Genomic DNA, 23,349 nt, shown 5'->3' with positions numbered 1-23,349 from the left:
ACAATATTACTATTGCAGTGAACCATTTACAGAGTGCCATAGATGAATGCAGCACTGAGCAGAAGGTGAACGGTGTCAAACTAATAACACAATGCCAGGAGTTTACAGGAGGGAACAAAATGGTACAGACCACACAAGTGACTGTGATCCTTATACACTCAAAACTTTGTAGACCAGCTGGGCCTAAGGGAGGCTTTAGAAGGAGGAGGATTCTGTTTCTCCTGCTTTACAAGTAAAGTGCATGGGCACTTTCAAAATAACTTCAGGAATACCTAAAGGAAGGACCTTTGAATAACAAACAGGAGAAATACAACCCTGCTTCTAAAATCAACATAAAAATATAGACCGAAAAGAAGCAGTCAGTGCTCTAATTGCATTTAATATTGTCAGAATTCCCCAATTGTTTATGCTTGAGGTCCACACAGGGGTGATTTTACCACCAACAAGCTCAGCACAGCTATTCACCCGGCCCTAACAGCACACACATGAGTAACAGAAAACTCCCATTAAAATCATCTTTGACATTCATTTCAGTGAAAGGAAGATTTTCTAAGTGTTAAAGCAGTTCTCAATCTGAGGCTGGCTCAGGGGAATTGGTAATAGGATACCAAGACTTTCACCTCTCGGTCATCAATATGAATCTGGCCCAGGTCAGTAGCAATCAGTCATCAATACCACCGGATGGTGTTGAGTGGCCTATTTGAAATAAGCGGCTAGTCTCATTCCAGTTGCTAGTGAGCAGATGTCCACATTAAAAAAATAAAAAACCAACCCTCACCCCAATTGATATGAATTAGCACCTTTGTTGGCAGCCTCAGCAGAGAGGCCAGGGATTGAATAGGCTCAGGGGGTGAAACATCTTTTCACTCCTTAAGGGCTCAGGGCTGAGACACCATGACAGAACAATGTGAGCAAGTCCACACTTCTGCTGCCTGTTATATAACAAAAGGACTTTACTCTTCAGGGCTCACATCACTTTTTAAAATGGAGCCTGATCTATTGACATACTTTCTAATGTGCTCAGATGTTGCAGACACCTACCTACCTTCCTAATGTCACCTCATTACTCTCTGTTAATATTTCCTCTTCCTCCAGCTTCTTGTTAAACTAGCTCCCCTGTGCTTAAGGATCTTTAAAGCCATCAATAAAAGAACCAGCTAATAATAACAACAGATGCAGTATACCAGAAGCTGAACGCACAATGGCTACAAAACCACCCTCGTGAACAGATAAAGCTGTGATCATGAAGTGCTCACCTGTGGCTTGTTAGCAAAGCACTCACTTAAAGCATAGAACACACTGAGCTTCAAAGCAAAGAGTTTCTATCCCAATCTCATCTGTAATCAGTGTGTTATTTTTATTATCAGGGTAATTTTATTCACAGTACTGCTTATAGTCAAGGTTTGAAAATGCCTGCATTATAAATCCTTATTTTCAAGACACTGTGATTCAGCGATAAAAATGAATTCTGGGCTAAAACCTGCAACTACTCCCACAAGATACCACTCTGAACAAAAGGAGTGTTATCTGGAAGAAGGGATTGGGGGTCAGGACTCCTGGGTGCTGCTGTGTAGACTTTTGCTGCTGATCTGCAGTACCTATCTAGGTGATATTCACACACACACTGCTGCACACAGCCTAAGTAAACGGAGGCTAGTGCCAAATATATTGGCCTTTGATCAAAAACATGCACCATAGGAAGCATGGTTTGACTCTGCAAGGTTTTTTAGCAACTAAGTAATCAGGTTTTATGCAGGGCTAGTGGCATTCACATTCCCATCTCATGTCAGGGCATGGGGCTGAACTGAATTCCCTCTAGGAGAAACCAGCATAGGCTGGGGTTCCTGCCACTGGAACTACATAGTCATCGATCCAATGGCTTCTTTCTTGACTTCTAACCACATTCTCCCTCTCAGACCAGTGCAGAAACCCCCTAATACAAGCTATTCTGCTCATAGTCCCCAGATATACACACATTCCCACAGTGGGGCTACATAATGAGGAGGGCCTTATGATGGTCCTCTGTACCTAGGTAAATTTCCACTTCTGTGTCTCAGTTTATCCCTCTGTAAAATGGGGATAATAATCCTTACTTGTCTCACAGGGGCATTGTGAGAATTCTTTAATGTCTGTAAAGGGCTTTGAGAGTTGTATGTAATACATTGGCTTCGTGCATTAAATCACATCTCTAGTACTGGCCCTACTGACTATAATAACAACATGCTCTTGAACTCTTGTAATGGAGGCCTGAGTTTTATGGGGTTGAAAAGTCCTGGGTTTGATTCTCCCCGACAGACTGTTGGTATGTCTGGTGCCATCGATCCTGACTCTTTGGTAAAAGATGCTCTAAAAGTGCCGAGTTATTATATAACCACAGCCATGATGCCAAAAACCACAGTGGCACTCAGGTTTAGAATGTCTGTTAGTGCAATGCATCCATGCATGGGCTGGAACTCTTCAGCACCGGAGAACAGACCTCTGCCACTTGCGCTAACGGAGTAACTTCGTTAGTGCTGTTACCCTCTAGAGGACCAACCCCTAGGAGGAAGTGTGACACACACTTTACCAATGTGGATGGCAGGAGGGAAAGGGCTCAATTTTTTTTTTTAAATGAACTTCGGCAAAGTATTAGTCATATTATGGCACAATTAATTTAGGTACCTTGGAAAATGGCAGAGACATTAGTTTATCACAGTATGATACACTATGAAGACACAAGTGCCTTTATAACATGCACATGTATTTTCATGCTAAATATATATTTATACAATAAAATCGTGGTTTGTTGTGTTAAAAAGATGCGTTTAAAATGTAAATAACTAATTAACTGTTGGGTTGGAATGGCAGTTCTGTAAGCTGTTACTGTCTATTGGGTGTGCAGAACCGTTTAAATTAATTGCTTAAATACCTACTTATCCCATAGACTGGAACAGCTCCTATTGGGAACATAAAAAGCTGCTTAAATGTGATTTGAAATGATAGACCAAAATGGCTCTCTTAAATAACTGTACATGTTTTACAAGCTTCCATGAAAGACTGAAACAAAAAACCCCTCCCCCAAGACATTTAAAAACAAACAAACACAAAGCCTCAATACAAAAAGCCTGTGTGTTTCTGATTTGACCCAAATAGGCCCTGTAAAGTCATAAGCCAGATTCATCACTTGCCCTAGGGTTTATTCACTCAGGCTGCAAACCCTGCAGTAGCCAGGTCGGGAAAGCCCACCACAAGAAGGCAGTGTGTTACAGCACATGCTCCTACTTACCCTTCCTCCAGAACATACAATGTGTGAGTAAGCAAGCTGAGTCTCATGCCTGCTATGCCTCAAGGTCTGTGACCCCTGACTGCCTCTCAGGCCAAGCTCCGACACTCTGGAGTTCCCTATTAGCTGAAATTCCTTGTTGAGTCCTCCAAGCAAGAAGTCACTTGCGGGCAGGTTCTTCTTCTCTCTAGCTGCTTTATTTGCTGGCACCTTCTCCTGCTTCAGGGACTGAGCTAAGATGTCCTGAATGTACCTGTCTCTAGATCCCTTCTTTCCTCCCACATTCCAAACATTGCCCATCCTGTCCCATCCCTGCCTGTGCACCCCATCTCACACTTTAATATAGAACTATGGATTGGTGGAGATTGATTGTTTACACAGGAAAGGCCACCCCACTCCTCCCACAATCACATGAGGAGATCTCAGATTTGCTTAAACTCAGAGACCGAGAATCATAGAGTTTAAGACCAGAGGAGACCACCAGATGATCTAGTCTGGCCTCCTATATATCACAGGCCACCAACACCACCCAGCACCTATCCACTAAACCCAGCAACCAAAATTAGACCACACAGCAGACTAAACTATTATGTGCCACAGGTGGAGAATAGGAGGGAGAAAAATGCACTAGTGCCTCAGGTCCCTGCAATGGTAGGGAAAAGTGGCCCTGACTAGTATAGATCCTAGCAGAGAGCTTCTGAGAGCATAAAGTCTGCTTGGGTGGGGGAAAACTGAATGGTCCATTGACTTTTCAGAGGATCAGCATAAACATCCAAATTCTGCTCACAGATGCTGAATGTATGCAACACCCATTACTTTTAATGGGAGTTCTGCATGTGCATTTCTGAGGACAGAACTGGATTCAAAGTTAACGGTTCAGATCTTTGGCCAACTGAAGACGTTAATTTGCTCTTTCTGACAGGGTTTTCAAAGTGAACACTTTAAGAATACTTTAAAACTCTTTTAGGAACCACTGTCAAGTACAGAAAGAACCTGGTATTTTCATTCCTGCCTCCCTTGACAGTCTATGGGCCAGAATCCCAGCTTGTGTAAATCAGCACAGCTCCATTGAAGTGAAACAGGAATAAGGCACAGTTTCATATACCTTCCTAAAACAGGCACAATCCGATATACCCTCCTGTCACAACGTGGTGTCAATCATACTTAAAAATATAGGGCCTGATTCCTCTCTCACACTGGTTTTACACCAATTCACCTCCATTTACATGAGTAGAGTTAATCCTCATTTATACTGCTGTGAGAGGAAAATCAGGCCTGTCACCATTTGAAGTGGGAGGCATTGGGAAAACATGCTGTTGAATGCCCTCAAACTCAGACCCTGACCTGGGTGATGTGGTGGGGGTCTAGTACTAAGTATTTTCACCTTTGACCAAAAACATGTGCTATAGGAAGCTTTGTTTGACTCTCCAAGGTTTTTTCTACCTTTCTTTATTTTGGGGGGTTTCTTTGTGATCTATTTGGTATTTATCTACCTTTCTTTTAATTTAAAAAAAACCAAAGCTTTGATCCTAGAGCTCTTTCAGCCAAGTTCAGCTTGACCTGTGTACATGTGACAGGTATACAGTACAAGATCCAGGAAGGCAAATGTAATTGTGAGGCATACGAAGACAGAGGGAAGTTCAGCTCCTAGCATTGTTGATTCAGTCTTTCATCCTTTCAAGCTAAACAAATTGAGTTCCATATAGTTTGTTGTATGGGAGTCTTTAAGATGAAACTTTGAAAAACAAAGGTCCTGCCTTCTCTGCTTAGATGTTACAGATACCCTGGTTCTTTTCATTAAAAAAAGTGTTTGCCTCTGTGTTTGCCAGGACTGTGGTACAGTGGACTGTATGCCAGAAGTTTGATGGCTAAGATTCTATTTAAAAAAGGAGTACTAGTGGCACCTTAGAGACTAACCAATTTATCGGAGCATAAGCTTTCGTGAGCTACAGCTCACTTCATCGGATGCATCCGATGAAGTGAGCTGTAGCTCACAAAAGCTTATGCTCAAATAAATTGGTTAGTCTCTAAGGTGCCACAAGTCCTCATTTTCTTTTTGCGAATACAGACTAACACGGCTGCTACTCTGAAATCTGTGAAAAGATTCTATTAGACCCACTTCCGATTGGCATCACAGAAAAAGTGAGTTGTTAGGAGAGACTGAACAAAAAGACGGTAACGGTCTGTCAGACTGGATTAGGGAGGTTTGACCAGGATCACTCTGGCGCTTGGGGCAAACCACTACGGAGACCTAGGTCAGGTGTAACAAAATAAAAGGAGTTTATTTGGCTGTCACCCTCTTCAGACAGGGCACCACAGACTCAGCTTGCAGCAACAAGCAAGGTTCTGATAGCAAACAATAATCTCGTGTCAAGCCTTCCTTCTGTCAGGGAGGCTCCAGCAGGTGGCAGACTCTCATAGAGGTCACTGGTAGCAAGTCTCACCAATAGTCTTACATCAGGTCTGTCTTCTTTTCAAGGAGGTGCTCAAAAACACTGCAGGTGGGGCGTCAACTTGAGTCCTGCATCATCTTACCTTCCTTTCAGGTGGTGTTAACAGGCAGCACGCTCTCAAGCAGTTCCTGGCCCCAGCCAGGCCTCTCTCACAGAGACAGCTGGATGTCTGTTCTCCCCAGCTGAGCTGTGCTTTCCTCTTCTAATACCGCCATTCAAATGCAGGTATAGTGGGCAAGGCTGATAGAACCCACAGCAGCTCAGTAGCCTTTTCCTGGCCAGTGAAGGGTTTGTAGTCCCCATTACCGATAGGCAATCCATGCATCGGGTTGGCAAGAAGAAGACAGAGTAACACTGTCAGTAAAATGGGTGAACGTGTCATCAAGGCTGGCACCATTTGAAGAGAGAAGGGTGCAACAAGAGACATGATCTGAGCTGCAAGCCAGGGCAGAATTATTTAGGTCCAAGGCAGTGTGGATCAGAAATCTAAACCTTCTTTATTGTATACAGGTTATTAAAAATAATCCATTTCAATAGGAATGTCTGATAGGCATTAAGCTCAGTCTCATACAAAATTCCTGATACCTAACATTTTGTAGGGTACCAGAGAGATCAAATTACTAAATCCTCAGTGTATAAGTAATCGTTTATCCTACTACAGCTACTGAAGCAAGCCAAATATTTCAGTTCCAGCTGATGGAGCTGTGAGTAGGACATGCTGACTCCCACATCGTATTTTTCCAGCATTCAGAGTTTATTGGCTTCACATCAATGCTCCCCTCCCACTGAACTGTCTCTTATTCCAACTGCAGAGCAACTGCCACTCAGCGTTAACAAAAGCTCTAGTTTTCTCAAGGCTGAGAGACTCCAGTCACTGTCAGGAAGCAAAAACTTTTGTTCCTTTAAAGAGCTGCCAAGAGAAGACTGTATTTTTAGACCCTTTCTTTCAATTTTAAAGAAAAAAGAAGAGTTGTTAAAAGTGATGTTATTATGAAGCTGTTTTTAAGCTACAACTGAGGCAAAGTATCTATTCTGATGTTCAGAGGGCAAGAAGACAACAAATTCACCCAAACTAACAAGCAGTTCAATCCAGGTTTCTATTACCTTTCATGTTATAAAATTTCTTAGCAACACTTCATAAATTGCAAACAAGCCTAAAAGTTCAGAAAAACAGGAGTTCACTCATAAAAAACAAAGTATTATTTTTCATGATATCTTTAAATAATTCTCTTTTCTCTTTTTCCATGTGAATGTATTCCTGGTAGAAGATTAACAGCCCTGCAGAGAGACTGGTGTCTAAACACTATGGTGCTCAATGTATCTGAAACATGACAGCCCGATGAAAGAGGGTTAGTGTGTACAACCCTTACTCACGTGGATAAGCACTTCTTCAGAACAATAGCCCCACTGGAGACAAGGGTGTATTTTCACATGAGTAAGTGCCCAGGAGGATGAGTAATGGCTCTACGTTCTGGTCCAGTGTAAGCAGAAAATACAAAATCAAGAGGAAATCTGCCATAATTCTAGGGCAGAAGTTATAAATATCCTGTTTTCTGTTTGTGCTGGACTTTCCCTGGACACCTTTAGCTGCCTTCTGAGACAAACATTATTTTCTTCTCTGAGATCAACATTATTAGCAAATAAAATTTCAAGTAAACATCTTTATCTGCATGAACACCTGTAATTTTAAGGTACTCACCAACTTATTTGAAAACAAAACCAATTTCACTTATCTCAAAAGACCAAACCATGGCCCCAGTCCTGCAAATGCATCTGTATGGACGGATCCATGCAGATCCCATTGATCTGGGGCTGTGTATGCGCACAAGGGCCCATTGGCATGGATCCATCTGCTAGATGTCTCCCCCTTCCAGGCTAAAACAGAGTGCCTAATGAAAACAGGATTCAGTTGTATCCTTTTCCCATCAGGAAGTCAAAGATCACCAACAGAAGTATCTCTTAGCTCATTCCAGAATCTATTGCAATGATTAATGAAAAGCAAGATGCCTATAAACCAGGAAAGCCGCCCCCCCACCTCCATGTCCCCTACCCTCTCCCACTGCCTCAAAGGCAAAAACACGTTAGGAGTGGGTTGGAACTACCAACCTCTTTGTCATAATGTGTAACACACATTCTATACCTCTTTCTGGGTTCTGCATACCTCTTCCTTTATTTTGTTGATTTCTGAAAGTTAGAAAATGTAACATTATAATATAATGTTTATTTAGAATTTATTAATCTATGAAGGAGTTTCTATTAGGAAAACTTCAACTGAGACTGCATCTGCAATTCCTGAGGCAGTTATAGGGTATTGTACCAACAATGATTATCATGTCTAAACTAACCCCACAACTGAATCCTACTTGAGAAAGGCATTCCAAGAGACAAAAAAACCCAAAACAAAACCCAGACTAGCTGCAAACATGAGGACTTTCACAGCAAAAGACTGCGAGAATCCCAAAAGACTAGCAAAAACAGATAATACACATTACATTCTGCATAAAGAGGATTCTTGGCACATTCAGATAAAAATGGACATCTGAAGATGACAAACTGTTAAATGCATCTGAAGAAACTTCAGTCTAAAAACTACATATTCTACTGTGTAAATGAATCCCACAGTCTAGAGGATAATAAAAAGTCATATAACATAGCTGGTCATGCTCCAGGTTTGTATATGAAACCGCAGGAGAAAATCTCCAGCCATTCAAATCATGGGTTATTAAATGAGCGTCAAGCACATCCACTCATTGGGCTTGACATTAACTACTGAGTCAAAGGAAGGAGCATAAAAAGACTGAGGAGTCAGCCTCAAAGCAGTATTTGTCAGCTGAAGGAAGAATGCCACTTACAGCCAGCAATCAAAGGCAGGTCATCACTTGCAAGCAGAGTGGATTTGGGCCTAAAAAGCAAAGGTATCATCTGCAGGCAGACTTCAAGTCTTTCCTAGTTAAGAAATTATTAAACTATGTTATTTCCTAGAAGATATACTTCAGAACTTTGCTCAAAGGAAAGAAGAAATCTTTTGGAGCTGCCCTAACTACCTTTATGGACTTCTGATGGTGAGACTAAATGAAATTAAAAACTATGGGTACTACTACAATATTAAATAATAGTAAATAATTTATTGAGTTTGATTAATATTAATTTGGCCTACAGCCCTTTGTTCTTACAAAATATAGTCTAGTATAGACCTGTATTATGTATGTGCATGCAGATATATACATACGTGCACATACATATTTCATTATCATCACTACTCTCCTACCCACAATAATCCTGAATTTATCCATAGAATAGAGATAGTCCTGGCAGCTGCACGGAAATGCAGAGAACAAGGCAGTGCATTACTGTACCAATGTACCTCACCTATGACTGGGGAGGATCACCTGTAAGGGAAAAGGAATGTTCATTAAATCCTTAGCCTTTCTTCTTAGATTACTAATAAGGGAATCGATTTGTGTCAATTACAGTAGAAGTGGTGGTATTGGTGATTTCGACACTTGTCCACTAGGAACCAGATTGAGACTCCCAAATTCACTGCATATAGACAAAGTAGCAATCAGATAAGAGTTTATTTTAGTGGTTACCAACATGGTTGTAGACAATTTTCCAACTCACTGTAACTCACCTGTTCAGCCTTCTGGTGAAATACGGCAGACATGGCTAGGATGGTACTGCGCTCATCCAGAGCTGCAGCAAAGCTCTTCCATTCTTGATCTAGCTGGGTAGAAATTTGTTTAATTTGCTGGGAAGCATAATGGCCTGCCTCTGAAAGCCTGGATGCAACTGACATGATCCGATTGATGTTGACATAGGCATTCTGAAAATTAGGGGGAAAAAAACATGAATAAACAGAAGGGAGAAACACGGCCATTCTGCATCTTCATTACAAATTCAAAACACCATCAGCTGGAAGGATGCAGAGAAGTTGGGGTGAGAACAATCAAGCAGCTTTTTAGATATGAATGAGTTGTAGTTTGTAGACATACTACCTTTCATTCTAAAAATAAATCCTACAGAAATATTTTAGCACATCATCTATTTCCCCCTCACACACACATTTTATTTATTTAGGGGAAATCATCTGCGACACCTGAGATGTCTCTTACCCAATTAGCTTCTTCTCATTTCCCGCTCTCTTTATCTTATTCTTGGTATTTCAGGTACATTCATTCACAGTTCTTGGTGCAAATTATAATTGCAAAAATGTTTACATTCTACATTTCAAGAGATCAATGAGATCCCTTAAAAGAGGGGTGCATTGTCACGAGATGGACTAATACAATTCCTTATGGAGAAGTCCTATAGAATTTTATTGGGATTATACCAATATTGTATAGAAATTTAAGAAGATGTATGAAATTGCTATAAAAGTTATATAGTTTCATGAAAACTATCTTTTCTATAGATTTTTTTAACCCATACCATAGCAGGGATAACATTTTATATTACATTCTAAATGTAGAAGAGTTCAAAAGACCCACTGAAAGCTTATCATTTTCTGTTTGTTTGATGGGAATTTTCCGTCAGGGGTTGTACTCAGCCTGGAAGCTCTGAAGACCCACTTTGTTATCAAGTGGAATTTCAGAAAGCCATTACACAGCAGCATGATACCCCAATATTTCATTACAACATAAGCCTCATAACAGAGAATCATCACAACAATATATTGATGCACCATCAAAATGCCAGTGTCAGGACACTGGATAGCAACAGCCTTATGGCTTTCTGGAACTTCATTTGATGCAATCACCTCTGTCTCCTTCTATTCCTCACTGATGGCTGGGAGAGGCCCAGCAATTTAGGACTCTTTACCTGTACTCGGTATTCTCCGGCTTTCTTAACAGAGGAGAGGTGGGCTCCCATGACAAATGTAGCCTGAGATCTGGAAGTGCATTGGGAACTCCAATCAGACCTGAAGAATCTGATAGCCACAGGATGAGCATCACTGGCCTAACAATTCCACAACTGGGAGGAATGCAATTTGAATTTCTCGGTCACAAAATCATGACTGACTGATTCAAGGGCTTAACATGTACATAAAATAGTCTAAGGTCCTGATCCTGCAAACACTTGAGGTCATGCATGACTCTATGTAGGTGAGTAGCCCCTGGTGACTACAATGGGACTATTCACATGCCTGAAATTAAGCACACATGTAAGTGTTTGCAGGATCAGGACCTCAGTGTGGTAGAGATGCATAACTTCAGTATGAATACACAGCATGCATAAGTATTAGACAATTCAAATGCAAATCAGTTATTAATATCATTTGTGCCCAGTTACATATAGCAGTGCAGCATATCGTAATATGGAGCCATGATGGCATCCAGCTTCCATTATAAGCCTTATTTTTGGCCCCTCTCTTTGCTGCTCCTATGGCCTTGGTTTGTAAATTTTGCTTGGCTTGAAAATAGCAAAGTAATTCTAAACGTAAAGGAGATTTATTCATTTTTTGGTGCAGTTGGAAGAAAACTGGTAAAACTCGTTTGGAGTTAGAATTACAATTTTTAAATTGCCATGATTGGGGATTTTGACTATTGTCCACTATGGAATGTGTCTTTGGGTCCCTCTAGCTCAAAAGCTGTAATTAACCTGAGCAGTTAGGCTTGCAGCAAAAAGACTTCTAAATAAGCAAGGCTTTCTTCCTGAAAATCCTCATGGCTGTGCTCCAGTCAAGATCAGCTTTCAGACTTTTTAGGCCAGACTTTCAGCTGATCTAAATCAGCATCGGGTGATTGTAATTAATAGAGTTATGCCATTTGCTGCAGCTGAAGATCTGGAATGCTGCTTTTTTTGAAGGACTAGAAAGCCAGTGCAGTTTGGATTTCACGTGAAGAATGAGCCTTTCCTACCGAACTTGGTTTTATTTCCCTGTAGAATTATATCAGTACTTGTAACGTAATGAGCATGACTCAGTGGAAGGAAAACAATTGTGAATTCTTTGGTTCCCAGTAACTGCAGTATATAAATATATTAAATAGTGGAGGGAGAAAAGGTTAGATTGATTGAGACAGAGCAGATGTTCCTAATATCTGGTTTTCCAATTAGGGGAGATTTATATATTTTTATATCTATCTATTTAGATGAGGATTTTCATTAACAAAACTGGAAGAGTACCAATATGTTCTACAGCTAACTAGATATCTTCCACAGCTCTCCCCACTCCAGCAGGGAGCAGAGTTTGAGTTTTGGACAGTCTATACCCTTACTCCCCAATGGACTTTGAGAGCTGCCAAGGGACAATGGGTCTCAGTAGGTTCCCCTGTCATTCTCTGCATGGTGAGCACCAGGTTGGCAGATCTCCAGGGTACTCTATAAAAGTTACTCAGGAGGGCCCCATAAGCCCACCTGAACAGGACAGAGAGAGGGAGAGAGAAAGAGAGAAACTGAAACTCTGTATGTGGAGGGAAGTAGGAAACTTTTCTCTGTATTTGAGGTAAATTGGGACAGGGATGCAAACCACTCCTGATTTAGTTTTTCAAAACCAAAACCTAAGTTCTGCAACAACCCAAATTACTCTTGCTTCCTAGTAATGGGAAAACACTGGAACCACTTCTCCTATCTATAAAGTTTTAAATAAAATGAGACACAGATCTCAACAACCAAAACCCAATTGTTAAAATATTACAAAATTATCCCTCTGGTTTTGTTCATGTTCATAAAAGAGTAAACTGAGATGTTCAATATTATTATAGGAACCTTTTGATCCTAGCAGGAAGTAAACAGAATGGAGAATGTAATGTCTGAGACTTTACTTTTCCTTTGAGCTCGCAAATTCATTGCTATGAACAGGCTCACGGAGGCACTCATTTTTAAAAATACTTCAGGCCCCTACTCCTCTCAGCCAACAGAGGTCTCCTCACATGGAATTGCACAAGGCCCTTGATTTATGGCTATATGGTAATACAATAGGTCAAACAATGTGAAAACAATATATTATTGTCTAGAAGTGAGGGCAAAAATGTTACAGTTGACATTCTCTTGTAGAGACACTAGGCTATAACTAAGCTTTGGTTAAAGTATTTCCTGCATCACTGGAAACCTTACATTTTATGTATCGTTGCAGACAAGCTGCTGTTTCCGGGAGCCACCTGTGGTAAGTGCCACCTGGAGCCCACACCCTACACTCCGCACCCCCTCCCACATCCCAACCCCCTGCCTCAGCCCTGAATCCCCTCCCGCATCCATATTCTCTCCTGGAGCCAGTACCCAACCTCCTGCCCCAGCCATGAGCCCATTCCCACACTCCAGACTCCTCAGCCCCAGCCTGGAGCCCCCACCTGCACCCCAAGCCCCTCATCCCTGGCCCCACCCTAGAACCTGCACCCCCAGCTGGAGCCCCCTCCCTCACTCTGAACCCTCGGCCCCAAGCCCAGAGCCCCTTCCTGCACCCCAAACCCTCATTCCCAGCCCCACCCCAGAGCCCGCGCCCTCAACCCAGAGCCCATACCCCCTCCCACACTCCAACCCCCTGCCCCAGTTTGGAGCCCCTGACCACACTCTGAACCCGTCAGCCACAACCCCCAGCCTGGAGCCCCCTCCAGCACCATAAACCTCATCTCCAGACCCACACCAAAGCCCACACCTCCAGCCAGAGCCCTGCCCCAGCCCAGTGAAAATGAGTGTGTGAGTGAGGGTGGGGGAGAGGGAGCAATAGGAGTGGAGGAGATGGAGTGAGTGAAGAATGTTTCTCATAGGACACCTTTAATATCTTGATTCCCATTGTAGCCTCTGTAACAAAGCCAATGGCTTGATGCAGAATTATATTGAATGGCATTTTCTCTCAGCCTAATACAGAAGGCTATAGTTCATGTAAATGATAAATGGCAGGAATTTCCAAAAGATGCCATTAGCCTTTACCAGATAATTGTAATGCATTTAAAATGTATTGTGACTCTCTAAGGACAACATGCATCTCAGTCTAGTTTCAGATAATTAACTCCTTGGCAACAGAAAGGCTGATGATTCCACCACTGAACACAGCACTGTTAGCATGTGTTTATCAGAAAGCGATGACTCACCATTTCACGAGGTAATGAATATAGGCGTAAAACAATCTTGGTGGAGTAGATATGAATAACTTCAATCAGAATAAACAGCACGTATATCAGGTAATCCAAGTGCAAAACTACAATCAATCAGACTTGTGCCCATTTAACTAGGACATTGTGTCTTAGGCTAGAAAATTAACTAGGTTAATGGGATTACTAAATATATGGCAGAGCTCAATGTTTTGTTTTAGTGAACCATGTTATTACATTGGTATAAATATTGTACTACTGTAATAAAGACTAACATAATTCATATTTCAGAACTGAAGAAACAGAAACAAACGTGGCATGATTCACTGGGGGGAAAAATCTACATTTACACTTGTGGTTTTTTAAGAAAAATACTCAGCTGCAGTTTAGTACCTGAAATTTATGGCTCTTCCCCTCTAATCCCCCTCACACACTATACTTCTGAGGAAGGAGTAGCATAGTAAGAATAAACAGTGTTACAAATAGTGTTTCTATAAAAGGAAGTTGGCCCATGTTAAGTATATCAGAATGTATCGGGAAGTGTGTGTGTGAAAAGGTTTGTCCTGAGAAAAGACCCTTCAAATATATTTTTCAGCTGAATTTAGAAGATTATTGTAACTATTATTATTATTTAACTTGGGCCTAAAGTGTGCTAGGAACTTCACAAAAATATGTGCTTAAAGATCCAGGACCCAATTCAACTTCCCTTGAAATCAATTGGATTCTTCCTGCAAAATGCAGAGCATCCCTCAGACTACTCTCTCCTCCACAACCTTTCTTAAAGCCCATTTTAGCGTGTTGCCTATAAGAACTCAACCAATTACAGTGCTGTCAACACATGATTTTATCACCAACCTCATGATAGTGGGTGTTCTTCTTAAAGCCCCACTTGCTAGAACAGGGGTGGGCAAACTACAGCCTGCAGGCTGGTTCCAGCCTGCAAGCCATTTTAATCCTTGAGCTCCCACTGGGGAGCAGGGTCAGGGGCCGCTCCACACGGCTCCCAGAAGCAGCAGCATAGCCTTACTCTGGCTCCTACGTGTAGGGGCAGCCAGGGGGCTCCGCTCTGCATGCTGCCTGCCCTAAGTGCTGCCCCCGCAGCTCCCATTGGCCAGGAACTGCGGCCAATGGAAGATGAAGTGTGGCACCTGCGGACGGGGCAGCGTGCAGAGCTGCCTGGCTGTGGCTCTGCATAGGAGCTGGAGGGCAGACATGGCAACAGCTTCCAGGAGCTGCTTGAGGTAAGCACTGCCGGGAACCTGCACCCCTGAGCCAACCCCCACACCCAAACTCCCCGCCCCAACCCTGATCCCCCTTCCACCCTCTGAACGCCTCAATCCCAGCCCAGAGCATCCTCCTGCACTCCAAAATCCTCATCCCCAGCCCCACCCCAGAGCCCACACACCCAGCTGGAGCCCTCACACCCCCTGCACCCAAACTTCCTGCCCCAGCCCAGAGCTCTCTCCCGCACTCGGAACCCCCAAGTCCCAGCCCAGAGCCGCCTCCTATACCTCAAACTCCTCATCCCCAGCCCCACCCCAGAGCCTGCACGCCTTCCCACACCCCAGCCTCCTGCCCCAGCCCTGATCCCCCTCCTGCCCTCCGAACCCCTCAGTCCCAGCCCAGAGCACCCTCCTACACCCCAAACTCCCCAGCCCCACTGCAGAGCCCGCACCCCCAGCCTGAGCCCTCAACCCCCTGCCCCGCACCCCACTCCCCAGCCCAGAGCACCCTGAACTCATTTCTGGCCCCACCCTAAACCCCATGCCCCCAACCAGAGCCCTCACCCCCTCCCGCACCCTAACCCAAATTTCGTGAGCATTCATGGCCCACCATACAATTTCTATTCTCAGATGTGACCCTCGGGCCAAAAAGTTTTCCCACCCCTGTGGTGAAATCAACAGATTACAGGAAAATCTCAGCTTTCATTTAAAAACATCATAAAGTTTCTAGCCCTCATAATTGTGGAGAAAAGCTTGAAAACATGACCTTTGTGTATGCTAAAGCTCAGAAACTAGGAGGTAAAGCAGAACAACCCCACATATATTATTATTAATTATTACTTTATTATTTCATGATTTTGAAGACAACCTCAGGATTTTTGGGGACCTAACTCATGACTGGGGCTGGGAGTACTGTAATTAGTGGGAGGCAGGTTGAGAGACAGTCAGGTATTATGTTTATATTTCTAAAATATAAGTTGAAGTGTTGGTTGTGAAGCTTCCAATGGTGGGAACATTGCAAATGGCAAACAGATGATGGGATGCTTGAGAAAATAATGCAAACACAACCAAGGTCAGTCCAACACAGAGTCCGACCACGGACTGGCAGGACATCATATGCAGAGACATAACAAGCTGGGCTTAATGGATGTCATGGACAGGAATGCCTGGCAACGTTGTATTGCTCCCTGTGTCTGTAAAGATCAAAAGAAAAGAAAAAAAGAGAAGTGGGCTCTCAACCTAGAGGGTGGCAAACAAGTTTAACAACCACTCTCCCTTTCGTAGATGGGAGTTGGTTTCTGAAACTTTTTCCTGTTGCAACATGGGGTTATGGTATGAAGAGGGCTGAGAAACACTGAGTTAAAGCAAAGAAGCAAATGAATGTGTATATAAAAATTATCCAGTGTGACTGCTTTCGTCTCCCCCATTCATCATGTATTATCCTGCAATCATGTACACATACGAGTAACTTTATGCATGTGAGCTCAGAGGGACTACCGATGTGTAAAAAGTAATTCACATACACAAGTGTTGTCAGAATCAGGGCTTAGATTGTAAATTCTACAAGGCAGGGACCATGTCGTCCTGTGTGTTTACACAGCACTTACTACAACAAGGCCCTGATCCTAAGTGGAGCCTCTGGGCATTAGTGCAATATAAATATTAGATAATATGCATAAGTACAAAAATCCATGTATAAATTCAACAGTTATTTTCAGGCAGTCTCCACCAGAAATCAAACAGTATCACCTGCAACTGAAGTGAGACATCACCATAAACAATAAGGAGACATGATATGAGGACTTCAGTAACTCAGCCAGAGGTTATGGTTCTTTTACAGGAGTGGGCGGGTGTGGTTCTGTGTCCTGCAATGTGCAGGAGATCAGACTATATGATCATGATGGTCCATTCTGGCCTTAAAGTCTATGAGTCTATACATTTTACAAAAGCATTGTGGTGTGGCTTTGTGTTTCTGAATTTCATTGCCTGACACTTTTCTTAAAAAGATGCCTACAAACAGGTAAAAAAAAGAATTTTGTTAGGCTTTAAATCAGGGACCCCTTAGGAAAAGATATACACAGGCAGACAAGTCTTGCCATACTAAGCTAATTAGCTCTACTATATACAATTTTTCACCAGGTCCCTGTCACTGACAAAAATATCCTTATTCATGTTTTCTTCATTAAAAAAATAAAATTGGTAAAGATATACATTTGATTTAAAATTAGAGATGGACTGATATTTCAAAGTTCAGTTACAGATCTGACCCAAATCCAGATCTGGACCATACATTTCTGGATCTGGGATTTTCATCTGTTCCATTGTAGAATAATGTTCTGCCACAAAGTCAGATCCTAATTTCTCTAAATTCTGGCAAGTTCAATTAAGGAATCAGTTTTGGATTCATCATTGTTTGAAATAGTTTCCAACATTATTTGGATTCACATGTATGTATTACCTCTTTGTTTCCTTTTCCCTTAAATAGATACAGAGATTGCAGTTTTGCAACTAAGTGCATGCAGGCGTATCCCTGTGGGGCTCGGGAGTGTGTTTGCACACCTCTTATAACAGGATCAGGCTGAAGTAGCGAGGACTTTGGACAGAAAAGGGTCATTTTTATTTTGATCCTTTTTCTTCCTGCTTTTCCTGCATGCCTTACCGCTGAAACCTATAATGCTGCCTGCCAGTGAAAACACATCTTTAGTATGGCAGTGCAGCTCCTGGAATGCACATATCCCAACATGTAATGCTTCATATCCTTCCAAGTGGAAGTTTGTTCAGATCAAGATGGAGCATCACAAATTGAGGCTCACTCTTTTCTGACTCCATTTCCATATTAAACACAAGTATGAATATGAATTGACCAAAACTGGGTAAGATAAATTTCCAACTCATTTCCAAATCCACTTGACACTAGGGTACAGGGCTGCAGTGAAGCCTTCCCGTGGCCACCACTCCAAATTATGCCCCTTCTGTGATCCTTTGCAGGGTGGAAGTGCTATTCACACTATAGGTCTACACTACCACTTAAGTCAATCTAACTTACATCGCTCAGGGGGGTGAAAAAGACACATTACAGTGAATTAAGCACTGTTCACACTGGTGCTATGTTGGCAGGAGACACTCCCACTGACATAGCTTCCACCTCTCACAGAGGTTGAGTAATTATGCCGACAGGAGAGCACTTTCCTGTTGTCATAGAGCATCTTCACCCGATGCACCATAGGGACACAGCTGCATCAGTGCAGCTGCACTGATATAGCACTTCTAGTGTAGACCTGCCCTATGGAATTGTGTAACCCATGGCAACTCTCCAGAGAGCACATAAAGCTGCCCTCCTTGCACAGCTATGCCAACATGGTATAGAAACCCTCTCCATAATGCTCAGGGATCACCAAAGTCACCTATGCAGCTGCACTTCTCAGAACCTCCTCCAAGCACTCGAAATGCAGGGCTCCACTGGTGAGGAGGGTCTTGCAGGAGCTATCTGCCCCTGGCGAGTTTCAACCATCAGGTAAAGCTTTAAGGCTTCTGGCAAGTGCCAATGAGGCCTTCAGTTGGGTAAAGTTTGGGCAGCACTGAGTTATGGGCCATCTCCTGGAATGCTTCTACAGTTTCTTTCTGATTTGGTTACAGTCTCTCTTTATTCTCCCATCATGTTTTTATTATCACCTGATACTTTGAGGATTGTCCTATACCTATCTTCAACTGTCATAGTTTATAGTTCATCTGTTTGAATGTCAACATGCTTAGAGCATTTTAAAAAAGATTAAAAAGAAAAGCAACTGGGAAATCATTTCTAAGGGAATTAAAGAAAAACCCCAAAATGAATTTGGATGCATTATGGTTATTTACTGCATAAAATGAAAACATCGTAAACACACACACAATAATTAAAACATATCCTCCTCCATCAGCTGGGATCCTGTTTGTTTAGTCCAGATGACGCTGATAGATAAGGAATATGCAGAATATAACAAAGGATTTTGGAGTATTATACACAATATTTCCCCCCTTTAATTGTGTTTTAGTTTTGTCACAGTAAAGGGAGGATAACATGAGAGTAGTTATTATCATGCATGAAGCAGTATTAACTTTTCATCAGAGACCCTTCCATGCTGTGGAAACTCCTCTTGAGCGCAGGGTCCCAGGGCAGCAAAGGGAAGGTAGGTTAAATTTTCTACTGTATTCTGCTGAGTGATAGTTTCTTATTGTTAATTTAGCAACAGTCAGGACTCCTAGAGCCTGTGTTTTGACATACTTTTGAATTAAAATCACAATAAATACATAAACATACATAGCACCTCTTATCCACCACTGAACTGCAGTGTTCTAATGAGCACACAGCATGATGGTTTAGTGAAAAAAATAACTAGCCCATGAAAAAGGCAGGGGGAATTTAGGTCAATGGAATATAATTACCTGAATTGGAATTTGACCAGGACACCAGGGTTTCATTCCTAATCTTATGAAAAGTGCCATGTGGTCTTTAATGACCACAAGTGGTCAGGATCTCTGTTTTACATTTCATCAGAAAGGCAGCTGATCCAGCAGCACAGAGCCTACTTGCAGGATGCAGGGCCATGGCTCACGAGTGACTTATGCCACAAGCTGAAACAACTACAAATTGCTTGGAGGTCTCTCGTCCCAGTGCCAACCTCGCTTGACCCTGCGTCACTTTACAGAGAACTGACAGAAACACAGCATGAAGTGGTTGATTGACTCAGGGCATTTTTCCTGTAGCTGACAGTTAATATTGAGAGAGAGGGGACAGGACTATTCCTATCCTATGCCATTTCAATAGGATGTGTGCATTCATTGTTCTAAATTAGCACAATGATCAAAATGTCAATACATTCTGCCCCAATTTTTGCACTGAAAGCATTGCAGCTTGCAGACACAAATGCTGTATACTAGGGAAGACCAAGTAAGAAAGCAAGGCACTTCCAAATGGACAATGATTAATTTTTTTCACCTCAGGTAATGATGAGTTGCATCCAAAGTTGCAATCAGCTAAGAAAAACAAAATCTGATTCTGGACTCAACTGACAGTTTGATTAGATTCCCCTGTTTGGATTTTTGAGGAGCAGCCATGTGGGGGAAGAGAAGTGTAAATTATTAAAGCACTCAGCTAGTGTTCTACTGAGTCTCATTAATTCCATGTCAAGAAAATGCCAAACCCTTAAAAATACTGTGTTTGTTTTCCAAAATGTAAACAGCTCCACAGGACTGGCCTGGTTTTAAATCAAGGAAATGATCATATAGCAACATCAGGGCTGACAAGGTAAATTTCCAGAACAAAGTGCTGCTGCCCCACGCCCAGCCTGACCTTCTTTAATTCTTCACATCTCATAGGTCTGCAGGTCTCTTTTGAGTGGACGCTCACTCCTGTCCCTTCCCATCCCACACACACTCACACAGAATCCATATTTACAGTGCATCTCTGAACTTACCATGGAATTCATTGCAAAATGATTATGCTGTGTCTGTAAGTCGAGGGCATGTTGGTAGCTCACTCCAATCTCTGTATGACTCTGCAGGAACAATTCTTTGTTGTGGCTGATCCAGTCAAACATCTATAGAAAGTTCACACCAGACAAAGAAAGAGTCAGAGGAGAAAAGAGTAAGATCAAGTGCAAAATACAAATATGAACGTTTCTGACATAGATTTATGCGAATGACAAAAAATGATTTAGTACCGCCACAAAAAACATCCCTTATCTGAATAGAGTGTATTCAAACAAGGACAAAATTTAAGTTATTACCACCTTCTCTATGAACACACATGGTAAGCCGGTCTCTCTGCAAGCTGATCCTATAGTCCTTTCCTATACTTTGTTAGGAGTTCCATAAGTAGAAAGACTACAGTGACAGGGCCTACATTAGAAGTTATTCCATTGACTAATGCTCTGGTGGTTCATAATGTTACCAGAACCTAGGAATGGACCACTAATCTTTACACAATAATGATTTGGTTTTCTTCTTTTTCTTTCTTTGTAGTATATGAATAAGCTCCCCACATGTTTCAGCTAAAAACCAAACTGAGGTTTTACACTGATTTTTATTAGTACTTGCTCCCCCCAAAAACAAAGAGCAGTCTTGCTTCGAAACGTTAGCTTACAGTGAAACACACATACACATTTTATTTAATTCTATGGTCCATACTCCTGTCAGTGTCTCATTGCTCTTAGCTCCATTTCAAAGGAAAACAGATGTCTAAGTAGTTTGGTATGTTGGATTTAACTCTAACAAAATTCTGTACATCAGTTTTATTAGTCTCCATCTTTTATTATATAACACCTGACATCCAAGGAGCTCATTTATGAATTAAATATCACAAGTTAGCTATTAGGTAGATAAGGATTATAATACCCATTATTCAAATGAGTGCACTGAGGAATAGAGAAGTTAATTGACCTGTCTAATGTTACAGGGCCTTTTTGAGGAAGAGCCAGAACAGAATTTAAGTGTCCCAACTCAACGTCCTGAGCCTTAATACACACATACTCACACTATACCATTGCACAGTATATATCACCTCAATTTTCACAGATAGAGGAACTGAGTACGTAAAGGTTAAGTGATTTGGTTAAGGTCTAAGCATGTTAGTGGAAAAGCTGGGACTAGAACCCAGCAGCCACGGCTGGGATCTATAGTTTAATAAAAAATAAGACTCCAGAGGACATTCTGTGCTAGATTACAGCTCCAAGTTATGAGCTATGACCATTAAGACAACACTTCTTCTCATGCCAAACAAGTCCTACCAAACCAAATGGTTTTGCCTTTAATTTTACTGACTGAAAAATAGCACCTTGATTGTTTTTTGTTTCCCTGTAGAATAAATTATAAACAAACTGGAAGTCTTCGTTCTTGTCTGGCACTGGTTAGGCAAAAGATGAACTCAGATTTTCTTCCACTAAACCCTGTTTTATTGTTACATTATCCTCCCAACCCACTCTCACACAGTTTGTCTCTTTTGTCCACCTTTTATGTGCTTTCTGACATGTGGAGAGTGACTTCTTTAGGTCAAGGACTGTCTTGTTTGTTAAATGTCTGTACAATGCCTAGCACAATGGGGCCCTGATCAGGGTTCTTAGGCTGTACCAGAATACCAATAATAAATAAATGAATAATACCAGGAGTACAGTCATTTGGTGGTGCTGTACAGTACCAGTACAGTCATTTGGTGGCGCTGAAGAGGCATGAGGTTTTACATTGTTGTGAGTGGGAAGGAGGCAAATGAACAGCTTAGCTACAACAACCATATGCTCAAGCGATTGCTACAAATCTTTGTTATGCTACTGATGTGACCTCAGATAAATACCAGCATCCAATCAATGGAATAACAAAAAGTTTGACTGGTGACACCTTAAGAACAGAAAGATTCTAGCATCCGCGTATTATACATTATTATTATTTCCCAAGGTCAGTTCTCCTCTGCCTGTGCACATATAGGTTCCATTGGCATGAAGAGTTACACAGACATTTAGGCTGAAAATAGGCTCTGTACATACACCTCAAACTCCTCTCCAGTGAAGTTGGATTTTGCTCTAAATGCTCATTTCAACATTAGGATTTGTTCTAGTCTCACTGTGTAGAGGATTTTACAAAAGTAACATTTAATACCCGTTACATCAGAGAGAAGAATAAACCTTATAAAAGCTCTAGTAACACCAGATTTAGAGCTGTTACACTGACCCCTGCTCCAAAGACGAGTCCTACCAACCTGTCCCCTTAATGTGTTATTTTACATGAATTTATTTGCAGGAAGAGATTTTGTACCTTATCTTGTATTTTACATTTGCTGATGGAAGATATTTAGGGAGAGATTCAGATCTCCATCACAGCATTGTAAATCCAGAACAACATTGTTGACCTCAGTACAATCACGCCAGATTTACACCACTGTAACAGATCAGAATCTGGCTGCTCACTCATTATTTCAGACTGTGAAATTGACCAGATTCATTCTGGGATGTAGACACTGTTTTCAAAACACCTTTAGTGATTAAACTGAAGAAAACAACCTAATGTAATTCAACCTAAAGCTATCTCAGTGCCTCATTAAGAGTTAATACAATTTGAGTAGAAAAGAATTTAACGCAGCTGTAGACTCAAGAAAAGTATTACCATAAAACAATACAGATATTTCAAGAGTAAAGTTCATGTCCAAACAACAGAGTTTTATCTCTCTGTTTAGAACCAAACCAGATTTATCTCAAGCAGATACATGTTAAATGTGAACATGTTTTTAACCAAGCTAGAACCATTTAAGGAAAAAAACCTGGCTGAAAGCCATTGAAAATAAATAGTAAATCTAGTATTTTATGCACAGCAATGCTAAATGGAATCAACTTGAATTTAAATGATTAATAAAACAAAAC

The 23,349-nt window shown here is 41.7% G+C and overlaps 1 protein-coding gene across 10 annotated transcripts in view; it reads right to left on the bottom strand.

Moving 5' to 3' along the window:
* The window catches only part of KALRN (kalirin RhoGEF kinase), a 780,132-nt gene that overhangs the window by 410,757 nt on the left and 346,026 nt on the right, over window positions 1–23,349 (bottom strand). For all 10 annotated transcript variants that reach the window (XR_012154196.1, XM_073305138.1, XM_073305143.1 and 7 more), the window contains exons 6-7: window positions 20,419–20,541; window positions 9,347–9,538 (exon numbers count right to left, since the gene is read on the bottom strand). Coding sequence is in view for 9 of the 10 variants with exons in the window: in XM_073305138.1 (XP_073161239.1) it covers window positions 9,347–9,538; window positions 20,419–20,541 (315 nt within the window). In the remaining variant the exon portion in view is untranslated. The remainder of the gene's footprint in view (window positions 1–9,346; window positions 9,539–20,418; window positions 20,542–23,349) is intronic.

The sequence above is a fragment of the Lepidochelys kempii genome, chromosome 11 (assembly GCF_965140265.1).
Source record: "Lepidochelys kempii isolate rLepKem1 chromosome 11, rLepKem1.hap2, whole genome shotgun sequence".
NCBI lineage: Eukaryota > Metazoa > Chordata > Testudines > Cheloniidae > Lepidochelys > Lepidochelys kempii.
The sequence above is the reverse complement of the archived record's forward strand: the minus strand, read 5'-3'. Positions and strand labels throughout refer to the sequence as shown.